This window comes from Panthera onca, chromosome C1 (genome assembly GCF_046562875.1).
Source record: "Panthera onca isolate mPanOnc1 chromosome C1, mPanOnc1 haplotype 2, whole genome shotgun sequence".
In the NCBI taxonomy this organism is placed as follows: Eukaryota; Metazoa; Chordata; class Mammalia; order Carnivora; family Felidae; genus Panthera; species Panthera onca.
In genome coordinates, this window is record NC_138346.1 from 155,683,104 (window position 1) to 155,707,182 (window position 24,079).

The window sequence follows — 24,079 nt, forward strand, 5'->3', positions numbered from 1 at the left end:
AGATGAGAAAACAAGGCAAATAGAAATTAAGTAACTGCCCCCAAAGTATGAACAAAGGCGTGGGGAAAGGAAGATGCATAAAAGAGTAAAGAAGAGTAAGTCACTCAGTGCAGCTCTGGTTTTACGGTTTGAGATCAAATATGTCCAGATTAGGAATGCCACCCTAAGAAGTTTGCACTCAGTACTATGTAGCTGAAAGGAATCCACTGTTAATCTCTGTGAAGGCAGCATTGGCAGGGAAACAGGTCATATTTAATTTAATGTTTTTGTGGCAATTTACTATAATAACTAACTTGCAAACCCTTGTTTCATATATAATAATCCTAAATCAAATAGAAATTAAAATTGAGAGAACATGACACTTGAAGTATAATGTTTCTCCTGTTCCACTGGACTAGGATTTGCCTGTGCAAATTAACTCATGTAGAAGTGGGTTCAAGACTTCATTATCCAAAAGTAATGTAATTGGGGATCACATTTATGAAAAAGCAAAAGGCAAAAGTACCCATTTTGTGTGTTCTTTGATCATCATAAGCCGTAAGTATTATATATTCAAATTTCTATTCTGCAGACTAACAAAAATGCTAAAATAAAACACATTAATGTTACCTTAAAATGTAAATATGCATAAATAATAAGTCTAGGGGTACCTGGGTGTCTCAGTCAGTTGGGCGTCCAACTTTGGCTCACATCATGATATTGTGACTTATGGGCTTGAGCCCCGCATCTGGCTCTGCACTGATAGCTCAGAGTCTGGAGCCTGCTACAGATTCTGGGTCTCCCTCCCTGTCCTTCCCCTCTCTCACACACTCTCTCTCTCTTTCTCAAAATAAATAAACTAAAAAAAAAAGATAAAAAATAATAAGTTTAGCATAATGCCAGAAATAACAAAACATAACAGAACTCAGCATTTCCAAATACTACCACATTTTCAACACCAGGAGAAAATTATCTTCTATTTAAATTTTGCATACCTTTTACAAAATTAGACATTTAAAACTTTTTCTGTTGTGATAGTTTTTTTAAGAAGTAGAAACTGTAAGGGCACATGGGTGCATCAGTCAGTTAACCATCCAACTTCAGCTCAGGTCATGATCTCTCAGTCTGTGAGTTCGAGCCCGGCATTGGGCTCTGTGCTGACAGCTCAGAGCCTGGAGCCTGCTTCGGATTCTGTGTCTCCCTCTCTCTCTCTCTCTCTGCCTCTCCCCCAGCTCTCTGTCTCAAAAATAAATAAGCATTAAAATTTTTTTAATTAAAAAAAAAAAAAGAATTAGAAGCTTTAGCAGTTTTCATTCAAGCTTCCAAATTCAACCTTCAGCATCATTTCTACTTTGTAGAGAATTGGCCAGTAGGGGGCATACATGACCAAGCCATTTAATATGTTTCTATCTGCTATTACAAATTTTGAATTTTAGATAACAGCATGCTCTTGAAGCCAAAGGTATATTTTCTTTAAAACCACCTATCAAACAGCCAAAAACAAAAACTTTGATAATTTGACTTTCAGTCTCTTTTTTTCTCATGAGCTACCAAGTCCAAGTCTTACCTTTGTTTTCAACTACGATAAAATTAAATTTATAATAGAGAGACATAGTAACTTATCAGTTTGTTGTTATACAAGATTGGTAATGTCCATCAGCATCTGAGTGTCTGTTTCTAAGTACCTACACTGATCATCTAGTTACATATATTATCTAATCTAGGTCTTACAGCATACCTATGAATATAGTGTTGTTGTCATCTGTAAGATGGAGAAATGAGAGATTTTTTTAAAAAATCACAAATTATGTAGCAGAATAGAGAACTGGACCCAGTTTTGTCTAATTCTAAAGTTTTTGTGTGACATTACTTCTCATTTTTTTCTGTTTTAATTGTGAAATATACAACACATGTAGAAAAGTACACAAAATACAAATGCACAGCTTAAAAATGACTATAAAGCAAATATCCATTTCACCACCACCTTGTTCAAAATAAAGGACATTTTCGCTCCTACAGAACCACTAGGTGAGCCCCTGATTCTTCACAACCCCATACCCTTGAAAGGTAATCACCATTTTCATTTTTATAGTCATCATTTCCTCTCTTATTTAGAAATTTTGTTAAATTTACATAAATCTATTCACAATGTAAACATTAATTCATGTCTTTATTCTTTTGGTCAATACTGTATTTGCAATATTTATACTGATACATATAGTAACTGTTCTTTAATTTTCTTTCCTACATGAAATGAAATACTCTATGTAGTATACATCAATTTGTTATCTTCCCTACTGTTGATGAGCAGTACTGTTGATGGGCTGTTTCTGATTTGGGATGATAATGTATAATGCTACAATAAAAATTCTTATACATGTATTTAAATGCACATATAAAAAGTATCCCTAAGATACGTAATTGGGAGTCAAATTGCCAGTTCATCAGGTCTGCCTGCATATCTTCACCTTTACTGGAAACAATCCAAAAGTCTGTCACCAAGTGAACAGATAAAGAAATGTAGTATAGTCACACAATGAAACACTACTCAGCAATAAAAAGAAAGAACTACTGATACATGCAACAATATGGATGAATCTCAAAATGTGCTGAATAAAAGAAGCCAGACACAAAGGAACATATTCTATAAAATTTCATTTACATAAATTCTAAAAAATGAAAACTAACTTCCAGTGACACAGTGCAGACCAGTGGTTGTCTGAGGACCAGAACAAGAGGTGGAATAAAGGGAATGGATTACAAGGGCACTTGTAGTTTAGGGGGGTAGGGAGTGATAGAAAGATTTCTTATCATGATTGTCAAGATTATTTTACAGATGTATTCATATGTCAAAACTCACCCAATTTTACACCTTTACTATATGCATTTTATATGGCAATTAAATCTCAGTAAAAGTAAAAAAGAATCAGATTACTTTAGTTTCAATATTTTTTATTACTAATGATATAGAACATTTATCTTCTGTACTGGATATTATAATTTCCTTCTTCTTTAGAGTTCCTTTTCAAGTCTTTTGTTCATTTTCTTTTATATTTCAGTTTTCTTCGAGATCTGTAGAATTTCTTTATACATCTTTTCATTAGTTCTTTGCTAGCTGTATGTTCTTCCACACCTTGCTGTGTCTTTTCGCTACCTTAATGGGATTTATTGAATATAAAATTTACTGATTTCAATGTAGCTGAATTTTCACCTCTTTTGAGGTTAAGCTTTTTGTATCTTGTTTAAGAAATATGACTTAAGAAATATTTCCTCACTCCCAAGGAATAAAAGTACTCTTCTATTTTATCTTCTAAAAGCTTTTTAGCATTTAGAAACTTAGTCCACCTAAAGTAGACTTTTGGTTATGATGTGAGGAATTCAGAGCTTTTTTCCCCATATGGATGACCAATTGACCTTGACCATTTATGAATTGTTTGTTTTTCTATTCATCTGCGATGCTACCCCATCATAGAACGAATGTCCAGACATGCTTGAGTCTGATTCTGGACTCTCTGTTCTGTTCCATTAATTTATCAATGCATCAAAGTCAACTTACATCTTCTTGATATATCTCTTTATACCTGTTTTCCCACTTTGTTCTTCTTAACGAAAGTCTTGGATATGTTTGACCCTTAACACTACTTTGTTAATTTTAGGATAATGTCAACTTCTTCATGATGCTACTTCTCATTTTCAAGCTATATTTACAAATTGAAACATGGTATGTTCACATTATGAAATCTTTATTATAATACAAAATCAGAAACACCCAAAATCATATGGTTTGTTTCCATATAGCTATAAATCAGAAAAAGCTTAATGCAACCTATATAGAATATATTGTTGATCTATAAGGAAATTATTAGAGCCACCCATTAACATTAGAATAATAGAATCAATGAGAATAAATGATCTTTACCTATGTAAATAATATGAATCAAACAAATACACTATCTCATGAAAGAAGTCAGACCCAAAAGAGTAAATAGTACATGATATTATGTAAGGGATAAAAAAGCACAAGGCTAATCTACACAATTAGAAGTCAGAATAGTGGATATCTGGGGCATAAAGGGGACTTGTAGGATGTTCTGTTTCTTATCTGAGTTCTACTTTCATTGGTTTGTTAAGTATCAAAATGTACTGAGCCATACAATTGTGAACTGTGTGCTTTTTATGTGTATACATTACTTTAATAAAAGGATTTTTAAAGTAATTATTAATGATTTTAGACTTATTAATAAGACATTCTTTATAATATAAATGAGAAACTAGATGTAAGACTTCCCTAAATATAAGATACATATTGTGGTACCTCTCCAGCTCAGTTAATCCAACAGTGGTCATGTCCATAATAAGCTCCCTTCTTTTTTTTAAAAAAATTTTTTTAATGTTTTATTTATTTTTGAGACAGAGAGAGACAGAGCATGAGCAGGAGAGGGGCAGACAGAGAGTGAGACACAGAATCTGAAGCAGGCTCCAGGCTCTGAGCTGTCAGCACAGAGCCAGACGCGGGGCTCAAACTCACGAACTGCGAGATCATGACTTGAGCCAAAGTCGAACCCTCAACCAACTGAGCCACCCAGGCACTCCATACTCCCTTCTTCTAGTAATATATCACTCTTCCTGGGCAATTATGACTTAATTCTCTTCTGGAAAAGAGAAGTGATTGTTCCCAGAGGTCAAATATACGATTTGAGCTAAATCAATTGCAGTCCTTTTTTGGAGTATTTCACAATGACACGGGAAAAGAAAATCCTCTTCCTTTTCGGGTCATGAGGCTAAGTGAATGCCAATTTGAAACCTGGATTCAGGTGGTTTAAGATTTATCAAGAATGCTAACCTGAAAGAATGACAGCAATAAGCACAAAGAATGAAGCAGAGGGTGTATATCTGTGTGTGTGTGCATACACATGTGTGTGCACTTGTGTGTGTGAGAGAGAGTGAAAGAGAGAGAGAGAATACCTTTTGGATCCCTAGACTCAACCATTTCTGAGGCAGTTTGGTTCAACCCCAGCCTTTTCTATGGTTTGATTATTTTTTATTCATGTAATTCAGGTTGAGTTTTGTCACTTGTAGCTAAAATAGTTGTAATTGACAGAGTAATCAAATATAGTCCTTGTTAGTCTTAATCCTCCAGAACTCTTACTAATATTAATAGTCACATCCTGGAAGACAGTTTCAGATATTAAACAAACAAACAAACAAACAAACAAATATCTGTAGGGGAAAGAATACATTAACTGGAGACCCAAAGAGAAGCTCAAATACTTTAGTATATGTGCTTCTGAAGGAAGCACTCAAATACTTTAGAAATAAAATAAGAAGGCAAAATAAGACGATGTGGGTGAGGATGAGAACATGCTGACAAGTTATATTAAAATAAACTTTTCCAAAGTCACACACACGCACACTGAAGTTAAACTCAAGTTTTACAAGAAGAAACTTCCATTTTCCACAGATACAGAAAATAAATCCAAAAGAAATCACAATCTTTTTTTTTTTTTACAATTAATGGCTTTAAATCTTGCTGCTCCTAGTTATTGGCAGGTATTACGATTTTGTAGGGCATCTTCATCCCAGACATAAATAAAACATGCCCCTTCTGTTTCATCTATTTCTCTTTTTCCTGTATTTTCTTATTTCTCAATTTTCACTCTTCAATGATGAGATAAAAATTACTAGTATGTGAAGGGTTCACGTATTTGTTTCCTCCTTTTACATACTTGATAATTCCTTTTCTCCAATCTCTGATAAAAGAGAAACAAAATATTCTTAATGGTTTATTTAAGGAAAAGCAACCAGAAGGAAAAGGAATATTCCAATCTCCCCTTTGGGAGAGCATGTGCCCATCAAGAAGAGAAGAAATGGAGAAAACAAGATGGCGGAGTTAGTAGTAGCATGAGAATGTCTTAGTAGTTTGCAAGTGAGAGAGAATAAAGAGGATATTATATTCTAATTTGATTTCTCACAAACTAAAATAAGATTTGAGTATAGATTGAAACTTCTTTCTGTCTGATCTTTGATTGAAACAGTGCAGCATATTGTTGATAGAGGTTGAAAGAGACTGCATGTAATGCTAAAATCTGAGGTCATAAATCTGAAAGGCACATACATCTGCCATGGGCATTAAGACCATCCTGACTACATGGCATTAAGAGAAACTCTGAGGAGGGAGACATGTCAAAAAAAGTCAAGTCGAAAAAGGCAGAAATGTAGGTACCAAGAAAGAGGAATGTAATCAAGGGACGCCTGGGTGGCTCAGTTGCTTAAGCGTCTGACTTTGGCTCAAGTCATGATCTCACGGTTCATGAGTTTGTGAGTTTGAGCCCCGCATCAGTCTCATTGCTGTCAGTGCAGAGCCTGCTTCAGATCCTCTGCCCCCCTCACTCTCTGCCCCTCCCCAACTCATGCTCTCTCAAAAATAAATAAACATTAAAAAATTTAAAAAGTAAAAGAGGCATATAACCAAAGATCACATCTGATCAGAAACAATGTTGATCCAATCCATATCAGGGTCCCAAGCAAAAAACGCATTTCAAGAGAAGAGGGCAAGGATACAGCTTGGGATGTTCAAACAGTACAAATGACAGAAATGCATCATTTCAAAGATTCTATCTTAAGACAGGAGAAAGAGAAGTAGTACAAATCTGTGGGATATACCCTAAGGGTGGGAAATCAGGAAAAGTGAGGGGAAAGAAAAACACATCTGGCCAGTGAGTTAAAGAGTAGGACTATTCACAGGACAGTGATCCATAGAGACACAATGAACTGCCAGGTACCCAATAGATCCAAGCAGGGAGTAGCCATACAGCTGATACCTTCAAGTATTTACACCACTAAATCCTTGTTTCCTCGAGCGGTCAAATCTTCTAAGAAGTCATCTGAAATCCACAGCATATGTCTCAGCGCAGAGAGGATCAAAACATCTTTTATAGGGTCTAACTCCCACTCTGAGGTATAATTACTAACCACCAAGATATCAGAAAGAGCAAATCCAAGTTTTTTGTGGACTGCCTCTAACTGCAATACAGAAACAGTGACAAATACTATTTTAGGTCAATACACATTGTGAAAGCAATAACAAAAAGCAGGAGCTTGGCAATAGTGTTCCTGTTAGAGAAAATGAAGATAGAGATCTGGTCCCAAAAAGTACTTTCTTAAAGAACTTCACAAGGAGTCTTCAAAATCACTGCTAATTTTCATCAAGAATACACATAGTAGATTCCATATGAATTAGAAATTGAAAGGAACTAATAATTCTGTATAAAGTACTTGGAAATTGAAGCATTTTTAATGCCCTTATGCTGGAGTCTATAATTTCCCTGTTTCCTATTAAAAGTTATTCTCAGGATTAATCTAGTTTTCCTAGACCAGTTTAATATTGATGTTCAATTTGTGCTTAAACTAATTTATCTATGGAATGATATTGCCCGGATTCAAAATAGGGTTCTGTTATTTCTTAGCACTGTCAAAAACACTAGCAAATATTTTACTCTCTGTGCTTTTGTTTTCTCATCTATAAAATGTGGTAATGACAGTACCCATCTCACAGGGTTGTTATAAGTATTGAATAAGAAAATTTATCACATATTTAGTACTCAACAAATATTAGCTATCATTATATCCTCCCAACTGGTATTCCCAAGTCCAGGTTCCTTTTGACTCTGATTTATTCTGCATGTGGGTGGCAAATTAAATTTTATGAAGCTTTACTTTGGTTACACCACTACTCTTCATAGTAGCATCATCTACAATAGCCAAATTATGGAAAGAGCCAAGTGTTCATCAAATGATATATGGATAAAGAAGATATGTATATATATATATGTATATATACAAGATATGTGTGTATATATGTATATATATATTATATGGATATAGTATATCTTATATATATGTATATATATGTATATATATATAAAATATGATATATATTATGGATATACATATGGATATATATTATAGATCCATATATATGGATATATGGATCTATAATATATATGAATATATCATCAAACTAGATATATGGATAGAGAAGATATTATATATATATATATATATATATATATATATATATATGGAACTATTACTCAGCCATCAAAAAGAATGAAATCTTGCTATTTGCAATGACATGGATGGAACTAGAATGTATTATGCTAAGCAGAATAAGTCAGTCAGAGAAAGACAAACACCATATGATTTCATGTATATGTGGGATTTAAGAAACAAAACAAATGAACAAAGGGAAACACACACACACAGAGGGAGAGAGAGAGAGAAAGAGAGAGATAAACCAAGAAACAGATTCTAATTTATAAAGAACAAACTGATGGTTACCAGAGGGGAGGCCTGTGGGGAGATGGGTTAAATAGGTGATGGGGATTAAGAAGGGCACTTGTTAGGGTGAGCACCAAGTGATGTATAGGAAGTCTTGAATTGCTATACTGTACACCTGAAACTAATATTACACTGTATGTGAACTAACTGGAATTTAAATTAAAAGTTTTTTTTAAAAAGAAGAGAAAAAATTGGTATGATTCCCCATAATGCACATCATTAAGTAAAGTCACCTCATGCAAATATAACTTTCATACTCTATCTCCCCCTACAAGGATTCAGCCCTCCACTAAACTGAATGACTCCATGCTCCCCCTAGACACTGCTGTATTGACTTATGCTATCCTCATGGCCTGAATGTTTTCGCCTTTTAGTCTCTTCACCTCCTGAAATCCTCTTTCTCTTTGAAAGCTATTTCTCAGTGACACTCCAGTAATGAAATCTTTCCCATACACTTTAACACAATATTTTCCTCCTTTAATCTTTCAATTTTATTTTGAGTCACTTCATGACATTGTCATAATCATACTCTGTCATCTTTTTCTCCTCTGACTCCCCCATCCCCTCACCTCCACTGATAAAACTGTAAGCTTTTGAGTGCAAGGAAATTGTTTTAATTATCTGTGTCTGGTTAGAGACTAGCACACTGACTCGATTATGAAAGGTAATCAATAAATATTTGTTGAATTGAACCTAACTGAATTAAATTATAATAAATGGAATAATCTGTGTCCATGTAAGGATGAATATATATTTAATTTTTTAATCTTGGGATATGATTTTGAATTATCCAAGTAATTGTTTTCATTCTTAAGTTCAGTAGGTGTCCATTTTTATTTTTACACACAGTAATATCATGCGATTATAGTGACATATCCTAGAAAGTGTGTCTACAAAGAAGGACATCATTACCTTGTGCTTCACAGGAATACATCTGTATATGTCTGTAAGGTCACCTTTTGTAATCAGCTGCATGCTATCCACATGAGTGAGCAAAACCACATGTGGCATACCTAGGTCAAACAGATACGTGTCATTTTGATCATTATAGACAGCATCAGTATTTTTCAGTTAATCAGTTATCAATTACGCAATAGGCTACCAATGAAGCAATTCCAGATATTTGGGAAGGGCCATCACCCTTCAAAAATACCCCCCTCTAACTACTCATTAGTACTCAGAATTCCTCTGACATAGGAAATTCCCTTCAAGGCTTTCCGTGGTATGAGACTTCAAATGAAACCACCTCTTGGACGAGATAACTAAAATTGATGCTACAGTGTTGGTGATAGGTTTCATTTCCTCTCCAAACAGTTGTTTTCATGGAGACTAGAGAAAAGACACCTAATAAACAAGATGGGGGAGAAAAGGCCTCAAGAAGGCAACAGATGTGTCAAAGCATCACAAATAAGTTGGTCTTCTGTTACAATGTTAGCAAGCATCGCCCTGCACACCACCCTTACAAGGCTTTAAATTTCAGAGAGCAAGTAAATCACTCCATGCTTCTAATTTAATCAAAGTTAGAAGTGTGGTAGACTTGCTCTTTCCCAGACAGAATGGATAAGGCCAAGAAAAAACAGAATGGGACACCATAATTCTCTAATCCTATTTACCTTCTCCTAAGACTTTTAACTATCCCTTCCCTACCGAACATCTTACTTCCCTGATGCTTTTTCTTACTGAAATACTGTTTTCCATTTCTAATCACTTAAGGCTCAAGGGAAAATCTAGAACTTTTTGTAAATAAATTCGTGCTAGGATACAGTGGTAGCAGGTAATGAGAACTGTGCCAAACTCTTCATATATATTGATTTGTTTAATCCTTATAATAAATCCCTGAGTTAGGTGCTATTATCATATTAATTTTATAGATTAGAAGTTAAGACATAGAGAGTTTAACTCACTTGCACAAAGTTATAACACTATCAAGTGCTGGATTTGATTGAACTACACTGATGGGCCAGGGAAGATTCACATATGCAATTTCTTAAGTTTTTCATCCTGTTCTGAAACCGTTCTACAATATAGTCTAATACATTACCCTTAGTAGTAAAGTGGAATGAGACTCACCACACTTTATCAATTGCCTTCGAATTGCTTTGATCTTTGCTATCATCTCATGAGAGATGTATTTAACAGAGTTGACATCAAGCACAAATGCCGCACAATGAATTCTGTCCTTCAGCAACGGGTAGTGAATATAGTTACAATGACTTGGTGTGATTGGTTTCATGGAGTTAAACTATAAGATAAACAAAATGCAACACATTAATTCTATGGATATTTATGAGCACATACGATGTATCAGGCACTGTGCAAGTCTCTAATATTATGAGAATAACAATCTGGCAGAGAAGACAGTCTATGCAAGTAGCTATCAACCCTTTCATGCAGTCAGGTAAAGCTTCTGTGACAGAGGGACACATAATCTGGGAGCTACAAAGTACATGGAGTTTGATAAAAGGAATAAAGGTATGGCAGACGGTGTTCTAGATAGAAGCAATGTGGGCAAAGGCGGAGGTGAGAGCATACAGAAAGAAATCCGGTATCATCACACAGAAACCAGGGATGAAAAGTAGTTCAAAATGGGATGCATTTACTCTTGAACTAGCAATCCCTCTGCTGGGAATCTGTCCCACATGTATACTGGCAAAAATACAAAATGATGTATGTACAAGCCTATTAATTTCAGCACTATTTGTAGTGGCAAAATTCTAATATATCAATAGCAGAGAGTATTTCATGACTTCTCTAAAAAGAGGGGAACCACAAATCTGTAAGTATTTCTTATATAGTAAAAAAATGAAAGTAAATGAAAAATTTTTATATGGTTGCTTATAAGAAAAGGGGAGAAATGTATTTGAAGGGGCAGAGAAAGAAAATGAATTCTTTGAATATACATTATTTTGTAAAGTTGAGTTTAAAACTATATTTCAGTACACCAAAATAAATTGTATGTGGTTTGGGCAAATTTTAGTTGACCACTAAGTGTGGGTTCCATACTTTTGATCAGAATTTTGGTGTACTTTCTATGATGGCTTGGAGAATGTATATAGCAGCAGTCACAAACTCATGTGTTTATAGAGGTCTGGTAGGTAATAAAAATGAATGGAGATGTCTAGTGTAAGATAAATATATTCAAAGAGGAAAAAGAGAGCTATATAAATTATAAACATAAATATAAAACATAATTAAATTTAAAAACCCATCCCTAAATTAAAATCAACAAAATGAACTTTTACCTCCATTTGGGGGTCCTCACTACACAAAGAGAGACCATTTCTGATTGTATGTTTTTTCTGATTGACTTTAAAGCACAGTAATTTGTATACTCCTACTACTTGATACACCCTAAATGTAAAATACAATAATACTTTTAAATAAATAAAAAATTAAATAAATAAATAATCTGGTTCAAATTTTAAACTCTTTCTGATTTTGATTATGATTATGTTATATTTATACTAAAATATTATACTATAATATTATACTAAAAGTGGTTATGATTAAACTGTTTATGGTACTGTTAGAATTTGTTTTTTTGTTTGTTTGTTTCAGAGAGAGAGAGAGCATGAGCAGAGGAGGGGCAGAGAGAAAGGGAGAGAGAGAGAATCCCAAATAGGCTCTGCAGTGCCAGCACAGAGTCTGACATGGGGCTCGATCTTACAAACCGTGAGATCATGACCTGAGCTGAAATCAAGAGTTGGACACTTAACCGACAGGTACCCCGGCACCCCGGTACTATTAGAGTTTTATTCTGAGATCACAGTGAATATTTTGTGAGAGAAAGCAAATGAGTTGTGACATGACATTCTGTCATCTCTGGAGTCCTTTAGAATAGAGACCCTGAGAGAAAGCAGATAGAGAAGCAAGACAGAAGAAGATTAAGTAAAAACTACCTAGTACTGAATTTGAAAGAGAAGTTTCTATATGAATTTATAATGCACCTTATCATAAAAAGATCTATTACTTACCTCTGTCCACCAAAAATGGCAAGAATCAATGACCAACCATGTAGCAATAACAATTCTAACAAGCCAAACCAAGACATCTTAGAGAAATAATTGACTCAAAATCAGGCACTAGAAATATATAATATGTGGCTTGGACATCTCTCATACCAGAAATCAAGGAATATAGTAGGTTTTTAGGTTCATGTCAAAAGGACTCACGATATAACTTGTAGAGGCTCCCACTGGTCAGATATGTTAAATGTAATATAAGTATGGAGAAAATGGCACAGGATTGAAACACATTAAATATGTTCAATTCAGGGGTTCATAATGATAATAAAATAATCACTGGTCATTATTGGCAGATACAAAGAAACCACCTTATGGTTTCAGAAGCTTGTAGTAAAGAAAAAAAATCCTGCCTCTCCCATGTTAACTGTGCCACCAGGTAATCAAACAGTAGATGAGGAGACATTTATCTCCTCATTGAATAAATATAAAATAAAAAAAGAATGATGAAGATAGAATATCACATGTTCACACCCTAATAAACACATGAATCTAGGCATTGAACGTTAATGAATATCGGCATTATTAGAAAAGCAAAAAGAATCAAATAGAACAAAATGTGTGTCTCCTCACGGAAGAGCACAGCACCTCTACAAAGTGGAAGCTGAATCTGAACATGCTTCTAGACTCAATTACCAATTTTCAGGGTGCATAGAAAACAAAAGACCACAGGAAACTGCATCAAGGGATGCAAACAGCAAAGTTGAGACTATGGAGAAGTCTACAGAACAATGGGATTTCTAAGAAAAACAAACAAACAAAAAAACACATTACAAGGAAAAACACCAAAAGAGATAGAGGCAGAATGTACAGGTTAAGAGTCTGAATAAATTTATTTCAATCATTCGCAAATAAGCTGTTTTTAAAATGCATGATATTGAGGCACCTGGGTTGTTCAGTTCGTTAAGCGTCTGACTGTTGATTTCAACTCAGGTCATGACCTCATGGTTTCACGAGTTCGAGCCCTGTGTCAGGCTCTGAACTGATAGTGGAGAGCCTGCTTGGGCTTCTCTCTCTCTTTGTCTCTCTCTCTCTCTCTCCCCCTCTCACTCTCTACCCCTCCTCTGTTCACACTGTCTCTGACTCTCTCAAAATAAATAAACTTAAACAAATTTTTTAAAAGCATGATACTTATACAACAATTAGGAACTTGGACATTGGGTAATAGTTGATAAATTAAAAAACAATGATTAATTTTAGATATGAGAAGGGTATACAGCTATCTATAACAAAAGGTATATATCCTTACGTAGATAAATCCATTATGCATTATGCATTTATGGATTAAATGTTATGACATGTTAAATTTGATTCCAAATACTGTAGGAGAAGAGAAAGTGAATAGACAGAGATGATAGGCTATGAGCCAAAGATTGTTGAAGCTGAGTAAATGAGAAGTCATTAAATCGTTTTGTCTCCTTTTGCATAGATTTAACATTCTCTACAATAAAGTTGTTTTTTAAAAAAAAAAAGAATATTTTTTTTAAAAAGCTTTACCTCTACAAGATAATGCTACATTAAAGAATGAAAAGCCCTTGCATGAATAGAACAATAAAACATGCCGTGTTTCTGGATAAGAACACCGGATACGTAAAGATGTAAAACAACTTTGGGTATAAAATTTTAATGTAATTTTAATCAAAGCACCAACAAATCAAACACAAACAATCAAAAAAAAAAAAAAAAAAACCACAAACAGGCTCACTTGGAAAAGTATATCGTGAAAATAGTCAAGAAAAAAACACAAGAAATAATGAATATGACTTGTCCAGTGAGACATTAAGACATTATTGATTGCTATGGTAATTAAAACAATTAAGTGATATGGTAACAAAATGAATATCATAAAAGAATTGATAAATGCATCAATAGAACAAGCTAGAGAATATAAAAACCAATCCCTATATTTAGTAGGGAAAAGATGCAAAGACATTCAACAAAAGATGTTGACCCAATTGACTAATCATTTGGAACAAGGTGAATTAATGATTAATTCAAAATTTAAATGTTTATCAAAAGGACTAGAAAGTTATGGGGCACATGGGTGGCTCAGTCAGTTAAGCATCCAACTTCAGCTCAGGTCATGATCTCACGGTTCATGAGTTCAAGCCCCATGTCGGGCTCTGTGATGATAGCTCAGAGCCTGGAGCCTGCTTCAGATTCTGTGTCTCCCTCTCTCTCTCTGCCCCTTCCCCACTTGCACTCTGTCTCTCTCTCTCTCTCTTTCAAAAATAAATAAACATTAAAAATAAGTAAATAAAATAAAAGGACTAGAAAGTTAAAACAAAAATTGATAGACTAAAGTGGCTTTCACTTTAATCTCCTCCTCTTTCTTGCCTGGAACACCGACAAGGCTCAGTATGAACATCTGGAGAGCATAATGATGAAAGCCCCATGTCTTAGCTTGGACTGCTATAATAAATTACCTTGTGGGGTAGCTTAAACAACAAAAATTACTTCTCACAATTCTGGGGGCTAGGAATTCTAAGATCAAGGTGCTGACAGATTTAGCATCTGATGAGAGCTTCCTTCCTGATTTGTAGACAGCCACCTTCATACTGTGTCCTCATATGGCAGAGAGAAAGTTCATCTTTCTTAGGTCTCTTCTTATAAGGATACCAATCCCATTCATGAGGGCTCTACTCTCATGACCTAATCACCTCTCAAAGGCCCCACCTCCTAACACCATCACACTGGGGATTAGGGCTTTAGCCTGTGAATTTTAGGGGGACACAAATACTTAATCCATAGCACCCCATGCTGAGGGTCTCAGAACAGAAAGTTAGAAAGACCCTTGAATTTAATAACCTCAGAGAGCTTCCACACTGACACAAAGCCACCTACCTTCAGACTTCCTATTACATAAGAAAAATGACCAATGTTAGTAAATTGATGTTAGTTGGATTTGTGTTTCATGTAGCCCAAGGCAGCTGAATGTGTAACAGCATTCAGAGTTGTTATAACAGCTATGATAGAAGAGTTGTTTGCATGTTTTAATTCTTTGTAAAATAAAATATCAAGAAGAAGCAAACGATCTTGAATGAGTACACTTGAAGAAAATAAAAGATGATGCATCAAATTAGATCGGCATTTGCTGCTGTCCAGAGTGAGCAAAAATAAACGTTTTAAATATCAATTATAATATTTCAGTGATTGGCCCAATCATACCTGGTATCTGTCAGAAATGTGGCCTTTCAAGATGTAGGCTATGTCATCCACACACAGCCCTTTTCCTCTCTCATGCAGGCCCATTGTGTCACACAGAACAAAAGGCAGGAAGTTGCCATCCACCGTATCCTTAATGGAATATGTCCTGTACTACAGATGAGAAAAAGGAACTTTAAGAGTACACTTTTTAAAAAATTCCAAACAGAGGGGCACCTGGGTGTCTCAGTCGGTTAAGTATCTGACTTCGGCTCAGGTCATGATCTCAAGGCTCGTGAGTTCAAGCTCTGCACTGGGCTCTGTGCAGGCAGCTCAGAGCCTGGCACCTGCTTCGGATTCTGTGTCTCCCTCTCTCTCTGCTTCTCCTTTGCTCGTGCTCTGTCTCTATCTCTCAAAAATAAATAAACACTAAAAAATAATAAGATTTTAAAAATTACAAACAGAGATAAAGTCTACATGTAATGAAGTTGATCACAAAAGACTTCGAACCCAATTAACTGGACCAAAGAAGCAAAGGCTGAGTGGCCCTGAATGGACATACCGTGTCAGATACCCCAGTCGCTTCAGAGCCCACCAGAGCCTGGTGTGTGACATGGCCTCGGAAAACAGACTTCACTGAGTTGAAAAAGCTAGACTTCCCAGCTCTAGTCGGACCCAGCAGCAGAATTCGCACTTGGGGAACGAGGTTTTTATGTGGTTTGTAAGTGTTCACGGCTGACAATAATCTCTCGTGGAGCCTGTACAGACAAGACAATGTTAACAATTGAATGAGGGTAGGTCACAAGAACTTACCATAAATTTTTCTAGAATTTGTTTTCTTTTCTTATGTATTATCATTTATTTTCTATTAGCAACTTGTTTTCCTATTAAAAGGGCATGAAACTATTCTACCTCACATCCTACTGAAAAAGAAGAAAAATAACACTTGTAACTAAAGTCAATCAGACATACAACCTTTCAGATTTAAGCAACCAGACCAAACAAAACTAGTGCTAAATATGAGCTATGTTGAACATGAAAATAACTTACCGGTAATAAACTTTGAAAAACACAGCATAATATGTGACTTTTGGAGTTTATGGAAGTAATAATTTCTGGCATGTTCTTAAAGCTCTATAAGTATTCTCCAACTACCGACCACCACTTCCAAAGCGATTCCCTAAAGTAGTGGAAACGGTAACTGCAAAAATTCTAAGCAAAAGTGTAGACTTGCAGTCAAATAATTAGTTTCCTCCACTTATGTAAAAGCATTAGGAATGTTCCCCCTCCTCGGTGTTCTTTCTGTTTTAACATTAGTATTATCAAATAGTTTTATGATTATAAATATAGTTACAGCTTATTCTTCACAATCCACAAGTTATGTTATAATTTGTGCTACCGATTTATTGACAGAACTTAGAATAAGTCTAAGATCATTAACAGAATAACAGAACATTGACTTACTCATTAATTCCTTCCAGAGTCCTTCTGTCCAACAAATCTAGGGAAATAATCAAAGAAAAATGAAAATTACAAGTTGTTGAATGACTGGCTGACTGAATGAATGTCAATGCATTCACTAGGGAAAAATACAAAAATAGCTTTTCCATGATAACAGTGCAGTATAATGAAAGCAAGTGGAAAAAATTATGGCAAATCTCCTAAACATGTCATTTGCAGAATCTAGAGCTAGAGGCAAGGTGGGCACTGTAAGACTAGATTGTCTACAAATCTTTTCTTACCCAGTTACCCAGCAGTAGTATGTGGCTTGCTCCATCACCGGAAATGAGAACTGGGACACTTTCTGAATCAGAGAAGCAAAGCGAAGAGACATGGACAGGCCAGGGAAAGAGTGGGAATACTTTAAGATAGTTCCTCTCCATAATGCAATAGGTCTGAAAGGGAAAATATACAGAGGCACACACACAAAAAAACCCACAGACACCAGATTTTCTCCAAAACCTAGTATCTGCAACTGGGGCTCCTGGAACTTCCAGTCCAATTGATTTTCTTCTTAGCTCTGAAGAGAATGTAGAACTCATCCCTACCCAATCAGAGCACAGTGAGTGGTTCAGGAGTCAGCTGAGGATTTATTTGAACCAATGAGACTAGGTGAAGAAGTATTTATTTCCTGTGAAGAAACATTCTGTGGTGGTGGGTTTAAAATGAGGGGCACCTGGGTGGTTCAGTAGGTTAAGCGTCCGACTTAGGCTGAGGTGATGATCTCACAGTTTGTGAGTTCGAGCCCCTGCGCTGTGCTGACAGCTCAGAGCCTGGAGCCTTCTTCGGATTCTGTGTCTCCCTCTCTCTCTGTCCCACCCCACTCAGTCTCTGTCTCTGTCTCTCTCTCTCTCAAAAATAAATACACATTTTTTTTAATTTAGATTAAAAAAACTGAAAGGAACAGGAGGAGTGTTGCTGGCAATCCTACACTACCAAAGAGGAATACTATGTGAAACATTCATAAATATGGTTATATATAGGGATTCTGGGGGGCTCAGTCAGTTAAGCATCTGAATCTTGATCTCAGCTCAGGTCATGATCCCAAGGTAGTGGGATCAGGCCCTGCACTGGGCTCTGCACTGGGCATGGAGCCTGCTTGAGATTCTCTCTCTCTCTTTCTCTCTCTCTCTCTCTCTCTCCACCCCCCCATGCATTCTCACTCTCTTTATAAAATAAATAAATAAGGCTATATGTATGGAAAGAAAACCTCTTTAAATTACCAAAGTAAAAATACTGAAGACTACCTACAATTACTATGATATAATAAAACTAGAAAAGAATAAGTGTAAGCAAAGAGAAAACCAACCTCTTGGGATTTTACAAATCACTCTCTTAACATTAACAAGAAATTAAAAATCAAAATTGTAAATATATTGACAATAACAAAAATATAAACACTTTATATCAATCTTGTGCTAAAAATACATTTCATTAACAGCAAGAAAGAAGGAAAGTTTTGAAAATAAAAAAGAGAAACAGAAAAGAATAAAGAAATATAAGAAAGGAATTAGAAATATAAGAAGGAATTAACAAAAACACAAGACAAATTTTGTAAATTAAGAAAAGGGTAAATTAATATAGTAATGGATTGGTTTAAACTATAAAATAAATTGCAGACTAGTCTAATCAAAGAAAGCCAAATTCACAAAATGTCATGCTACAGCTCACATACCTAAATGACTACATACTATATAACCAATAAAAAGTGTTGGGAAAAATTTAGAAGTGACAGAAACTCTCATGCACTTCTTGTGGTGGGTAAAATTGATATAACTATGTTGGAAAGCTCTGTCAGTGTCCACTGAAGCAAACATATATGTTTCCAGTGACCCTGAAGTTTTATATTTATATTCTTCAAAAATATGTGTACATGTGAACCAAAAAACCATGTACAAGACTGTTTATAGCAGCATTATTTGTAATAGCCCCAAACTAGAAAACTCAAAATGTCCACCAGCAGTAATTTTATTAAGAAAAAGTATGATGGAATCATTACAATGAAATCCTATATGAAAATGAAAAGGAACAAATTAGTGCAACATACAATAATATGATGAATCAGTAGAGAGGTAGGAGTTAAAGCAGCTGGCCTGAGATACATTCACTCACTGTAGCAAGTAACACCCTCAAGGAAAAAAGAGAAAAATGACCCAGCCTAACTTCCTTAAAAATTTGCTAATAATCTTATCTCCTGGTATATAGACTAATGATGTTTCCTACAAGGAAAGGATGTACCTCTTGAATTCCCTTAATAAGATGTTCCTGGCTAAGGATTAATTAGAATAAATAAATACAGATTCTATGGATTTATGAGGCACATCTTCATGGGAAATGTCATGTAGGCTGCTTGTCTTAGTCATCTCAGGCTGCCATACAAAATACCATTAACTGGGACAACAGAAATGTATTTCTCCCAGTTCTGGGAGCTGAGAAGTCTGCGATCACTGTCTAGCAAGGTAGACTTAATTCCACGGACTCTTCTCTTGCTTTGTAGTAGCCGCCATCTCACTGTGTTCTCCCATGACCTCTTCTCGTGTGTTCATGTGGAGAGAGCGAGCCCTCTGGTGTCCCCTTCTTATATGAATGCTTACCCTATTGAATTAAGGCCCCACTCTTATGACTTCATTTAACCTTATATACTTCCTTAGAGGCTTCTTCTCCAAATATAGTCACATTAGAGGTTAGGGTTTCAACATACAAATTGGTGGGGGAGGTGGGGGGGGGGTGGGGACACATTCAATCCATAGCACTGACATACCAATGTTCCAAAACTTAACCACTCTTCAATATGTAAAGTGGCCCATAAACTTCATTTAAAAATCTTGCTGGTAGGGCGGCTGGGTGGCTCAGTCAGTTAAGTGTCCAGCTCTTGATCTCACGGTTCATGAGTTCAAGCCCTGCGTTGGGCTCTGAGCTGTCAGTGTGGAGCCTGCTGGGGTTCCTCTCTCTCCCTCTCTCTCTGCCCCTCCCCTGCTCTCTCTCTCTCTCAAAGTAAACAAATAAACTTTAAAATAAAATCCTGCTGGTTGTTTTTAGCCAGAAAGCATATGTCTAATATGCAAAAGAAGGATCTAGGAGCCACATAGAATATTCCTGTACCCTTTCTGCCTTCTCTGAGACTTCTGATTATCTTTATCTTTGAAATTATTAGTAAAACTTTATACTGGGTGAGATACCTGATTCGTAGAGGTCTGTTTTTAGAATCCATTACCTTGTTTAGTTTAGTCCCTCAAGCGTAATGTTGAATGAAAGAGGTCAGACAAAAAAGAATACATATTTTGATATGATTCCATTTATATAGAATTCAAAAACAAGAAGTAATTAGTGTCAACACAAGCCAAAGTAATAGTTATCTTTGGCTGGCAATAACCAGGAAGAATCAGCAAGGAGTCTTTTGAAATGATGGTAATAATCTATTTCTTCATCTAAGTAGTGGTTACCTTAGTGCGTCTAATTTATAAAAGTTTATTAATTGGTACATTTATCAATTGTGCATTTTCCTGTTTATGTGTTATACTTCAATAAAAAGTTTACTTAACTGATCCAGGATGCTCAATATCATGACATATCCAATTAAATTTACCAGACATCAACAAAAGAATTTTTAATGTTTGGAGCAGCCAGGAAAAAAGATCAAATCATTCAAAGAGAAACAACAAAGACAAATAAGTAAGTCTGTACCTGTGTTTTCCATAGCAATATCAATGCTGTGGAAACATTACAAAATCCCCGACAATAAAATGTGATTCAAGAATTACATACTCTGACAATAATTCAAGTATGAAGACCACAGACAATTAGTTTGGAACATGAAAATACTCAGAGAGTTATTCCCAGGTTTCTTCTTTTAAATGGATAGACATAAATAACTATTTCATGGAAGAAATGTAAATGGTTGATACACACAGACTTCCGAGTAATCAGGTATAAGCAAAAAAGAAAACGAAAAGCCCTCCTTGACCATCAAATTGACAAATATTCTAAAGTTTGATAATATCAAATAAAGGCAAGAAGACAGGGAAATAGGCATTTCTATAACACTCTTGGGAATAGTATAGACAACTGAAGCTTTTGAGAGGTGTCTGTCAAACCGCAAATGTAAATATTTCTTAAACAGCAATCCCACTTCCAGGAAGTTACTATAAAGAAGTAACTTCTTGTGTGCACAGTTATATGCATGAAGATATTATATAAAAGCACTGTTTATAACAGCAGATATTGGAAACAATGTCCTCTGGAAGAAAAATAAATTAATTAATTTTGGTCTTTTGATATAATGGATATAATGGGAAACTGCAGGATCTAGAACGAATCAAGAGAAGTTCAAGCTTTGGTTTCATTCCAAGAGCAGCCCTCTTCAAGTTTGCTCTCTCTCTCTCTCTCGCTCTTTCTCTCTCTCCCTCTCTCTCTCTCTCTTCTTCTTCTACCTTTCCTCCCCTTCCCCTACCCTTTGCCCACACAAACACCCTCCAGAAAACTCTGTATATGCTCCTTTTGACCGTGGTTGTGTCTCAGCAAACAATGTGTGGCCAGGTTTCAGTCTGGGTCACCCAGAGACAAGGACATTCTTCCTTAAAGAAATGGGTCACCTCAAATCCTCCGAACATTCAGGAGAGAACTCTATATAAGTTATCTAATTAAACCTACCTTCACATCGAAAAACTTCACATTCCTGAAAGGGAGAAGCTTGCATATGAGGTAATCGAAGTTTTTCACTTGTATCTAAGTTCAGAGTCATCACTTGTTTCCTCATATTTATGTGGAATTCTAAGTCATTCCTTCCTCTACTACCATCATGAAACAATTCAGTTGGTACATATGAGCTTATTTTGCATTCTGAAATTGTATTCTCTTCAAGAGCAAAAAGGACGATGGGAATTTTCTCCTCTTTCTTGCAACTTGTTTTCATATATGCGCCAACAACATAGTGTTCCTTATAAATCACCACCACAATCGGCCCTTGATCACAGCATCTCTTAAACAAATAATATGCAGAGAATTCATGAACACTAGCTTTATAGAGAAGGGTAAACTGTTTTCCTCCAAAATAAGTTTGCAGATTCTTTTCTTGCATCCATGTCAAACGAGTTCTCACCGCCATACTTCTCGATCTAGCAGAAAATCAAATACATTTTCCAATAAGTATTGAAAAATGGCTAACACATACTGTCACAAAGCTTGCATTTGTTCCTCTTCTCTACTCTACATTATACATTGAAAGAGTAAACCAAGGATGAACAGACAGCAAGAAAAATCATTGACTAGTTTTCCATTCTAAAGGATTTCTTTTAATTAAAAAAAGAAGACTATAATTTGCAAGTGGCTAGGAAAAGTGGAAAGCAGCAACTCATTTACCTGTTTGTAGAATCTGTACAAGGACTGAAGTGGAGCGTAGCTGCTCTGTCTGGACAGCTAAGCAGACACACGATAGGAGCAAAAAATTCTTCAGCAATGTGGAGGCTTCGGTGACTCAGAGAAAAGGAAACTGAAACTTAGTAAGGCCCAGCCCAGTCGGCAGAGTGCCAGCTTCCTTCTTCCAGGGAGCACAAGCTGATCCGCTTAAATTTGTGAAGTAAAGTCACATAAAAATATGAGAGCCAAAGAACTGAAGTCAGAGAAAAGAAAAACTAACAGCTTGCCAGATTTTTAAGTGGACTTTTTTAAAGAAAAATTTAGTCAGTTTCTGTATGTTGAAATACACACACACATACACAAACACACACACACACATGCTGTTTAATCTGACTCCAGGACACATGCCCCAGATTCATCCACTTCTCTACAATCAACTTATTTTCATCAGGGCCCACTGCTTTCTATACCACTGGTGGTAAGACAGGTTGCAGCAAAAAAGAGTGACGATTTCTGATAAGCTGTGACAGAGGAGCAACAATCTCAAACAGAGAACACTGGGGTAGGACATAAGGATTTTGGAGACCAGCAAGTATAAGGACAATGTCACCACCATCTGAACACCTTCCTCAGTCAGATCCCACTGCTCCCCAACAGGCTCAAAACAGCAGGAGGTTCTCTCTTTGTTATTTTGCAGACTGCCTCAAGAACTCAAACTGAAGCAGGACTGTCTCACATTGCCTGGCAAACAGCTGTCAGTTCATTAAGGAAGCCAGGAATGTTAGAGTAATTGACAAGTTGCCTGTATCATCAATGGAATGGAAATAGAAAGGCCTAGCTCCTTAATAATAAAGAAACAAGATGTGGAGATGGTAGCAGAGACCATTTGGTAGTCTGTACTTGCCTCATATTCTTTTAAGAGATCCTGTAGAATTGGCAGTTTCAAACCTTCCCCACACCCCCCTACACATACAAATAATCCAATAATTTAGGTAGCCCTTGACCATAAAGTATGTCATTTGAATGAACCAGCACCTTCAAGAAATGGTTACTTCCAGCTCTCCCTTCCTTGAGCTTTTGGAAGACACCAGCCCCCCACGTGAGTTCAGAGGTGTCATAGGTCCCATGCAGAGACCTGTGTTGGTGTGACCACACACTTCCTGTGGGCCCCCCAGTTCTGTTCCTCTTTCATATTTCTACCAAAGTTATGCCAAATTTCTCTTCCCCTTTACTTCCCAGCAGGGGGGCTATTTTGCAGTTTCTATGGAAATGGGAAAAGTAAACTTCCCTCTATTTTTTTCCTCTATTACCTTTTTAATTCATAGAATTCCATAAATTCTATGTTCAGGTCCTTTCATGGTCTGGACTCTCAGGGGTCTACTATGGAAACTAAAGAAAATCTAAACATTGTTTCAGGGTTTTTTTTCTTCACTCTTTGGTTTAAACGATCTTCTCAGGAGGACAATGTGAGTGATTTTGTAAATAGGGGAAGAACTATATGCAAAGAAGTACAGAAAAAATATAAAAGTTGCTATTTTAAGGGGTTGTCTAACCACACATAGTGTCCATTTGATATATTCCAAGTCTTATGATGCAGATAAGTTACTTTTTTCCCCCTGAAACCCCCTCTGTCTATATCTAACAACCAGAACAGAAACACTAACTGATTATCTGCCAGACAGGAGAGTCTCATACACTTGGAATACCACACATGTATTTGTCTTAGTATGCTTATTTAA

At 35.9% G+C, this 24,079-nt stretch overlaps 1 protein-coding gene across 2 annotated transcripts; it reads right to left on the reverse strand.

Annotated features, from left to right (window-relative positions):
• Positions 1–2,621: 2,621 nt before the first annotated feature.
• IFI44 (interferon induced protein 44) lies at positions 2,622–23,967 on the reverse strand. Of its 2 annotated transcripts, none has more exons than XM_060625301.3 (9): positions 22,344–23,967; positions 21,636–22,099; positions 16,950–16,986; positions 16,048–16,243; positions 15,510–15,659; positions 10,390–10,561; positions 9,232–9,332; positions 6,801–7,002; positions 2,622–3,133 (listed from the first exon to the last, which is right to left on the reverse strand). In XM_060625301.3, the coding sequence occupies exons 2-8, from the start codon at positions 22,087–22,089 to the stop codon at positions 6,811–6,813; spliced, it is 1,302 nt and encodes a 433-aa protein (XP_060481284.3). In that variant the 5' UTR covers positions 22,090–22,099; positions 22,344–23,967; the 3' UTR covers positions 2,622–3,133; positions 6,801–6,810. The 2 variants fall into 2 exon arrangements, with proteins under 2 accessions (XP_060481284.3, XP_060481283.3); XM_060625300.3 differs by lacking the exon at positions 2,622–3,133 and adding an exon at positions 3,706–5,729 and having other exon boundaries at positions 22,344–23,966.
• Positions 23,968–24,079: the final 112 nt, after the last annotated feature.

Excerpts from the sequence above, each read along its gene's own strand:
- IFI44 (XM_060625301.3), bottom strand. The coding sequence starts at position 22,089 with ATGGCGGTGAGAACTCGTTTGACATGGATGCAAGAAAAGAATCTGCAA. Across the intron at positions 16,244-16,949 it reads ACTCTGGAAGGAATTAATGA|GCTCCACGAGAGATTATTGT; the intron begins GTAAGTCAATGT and ends TTGTCTGTACAG. Across the intron at positions 9,333-10,389 it reads AAGGCAATTGATAAAGTGTG|GTATGCCACATGTGGTTTTG; the intron begins GTGAGTCTCATT and ends TGTTTGACCTAG.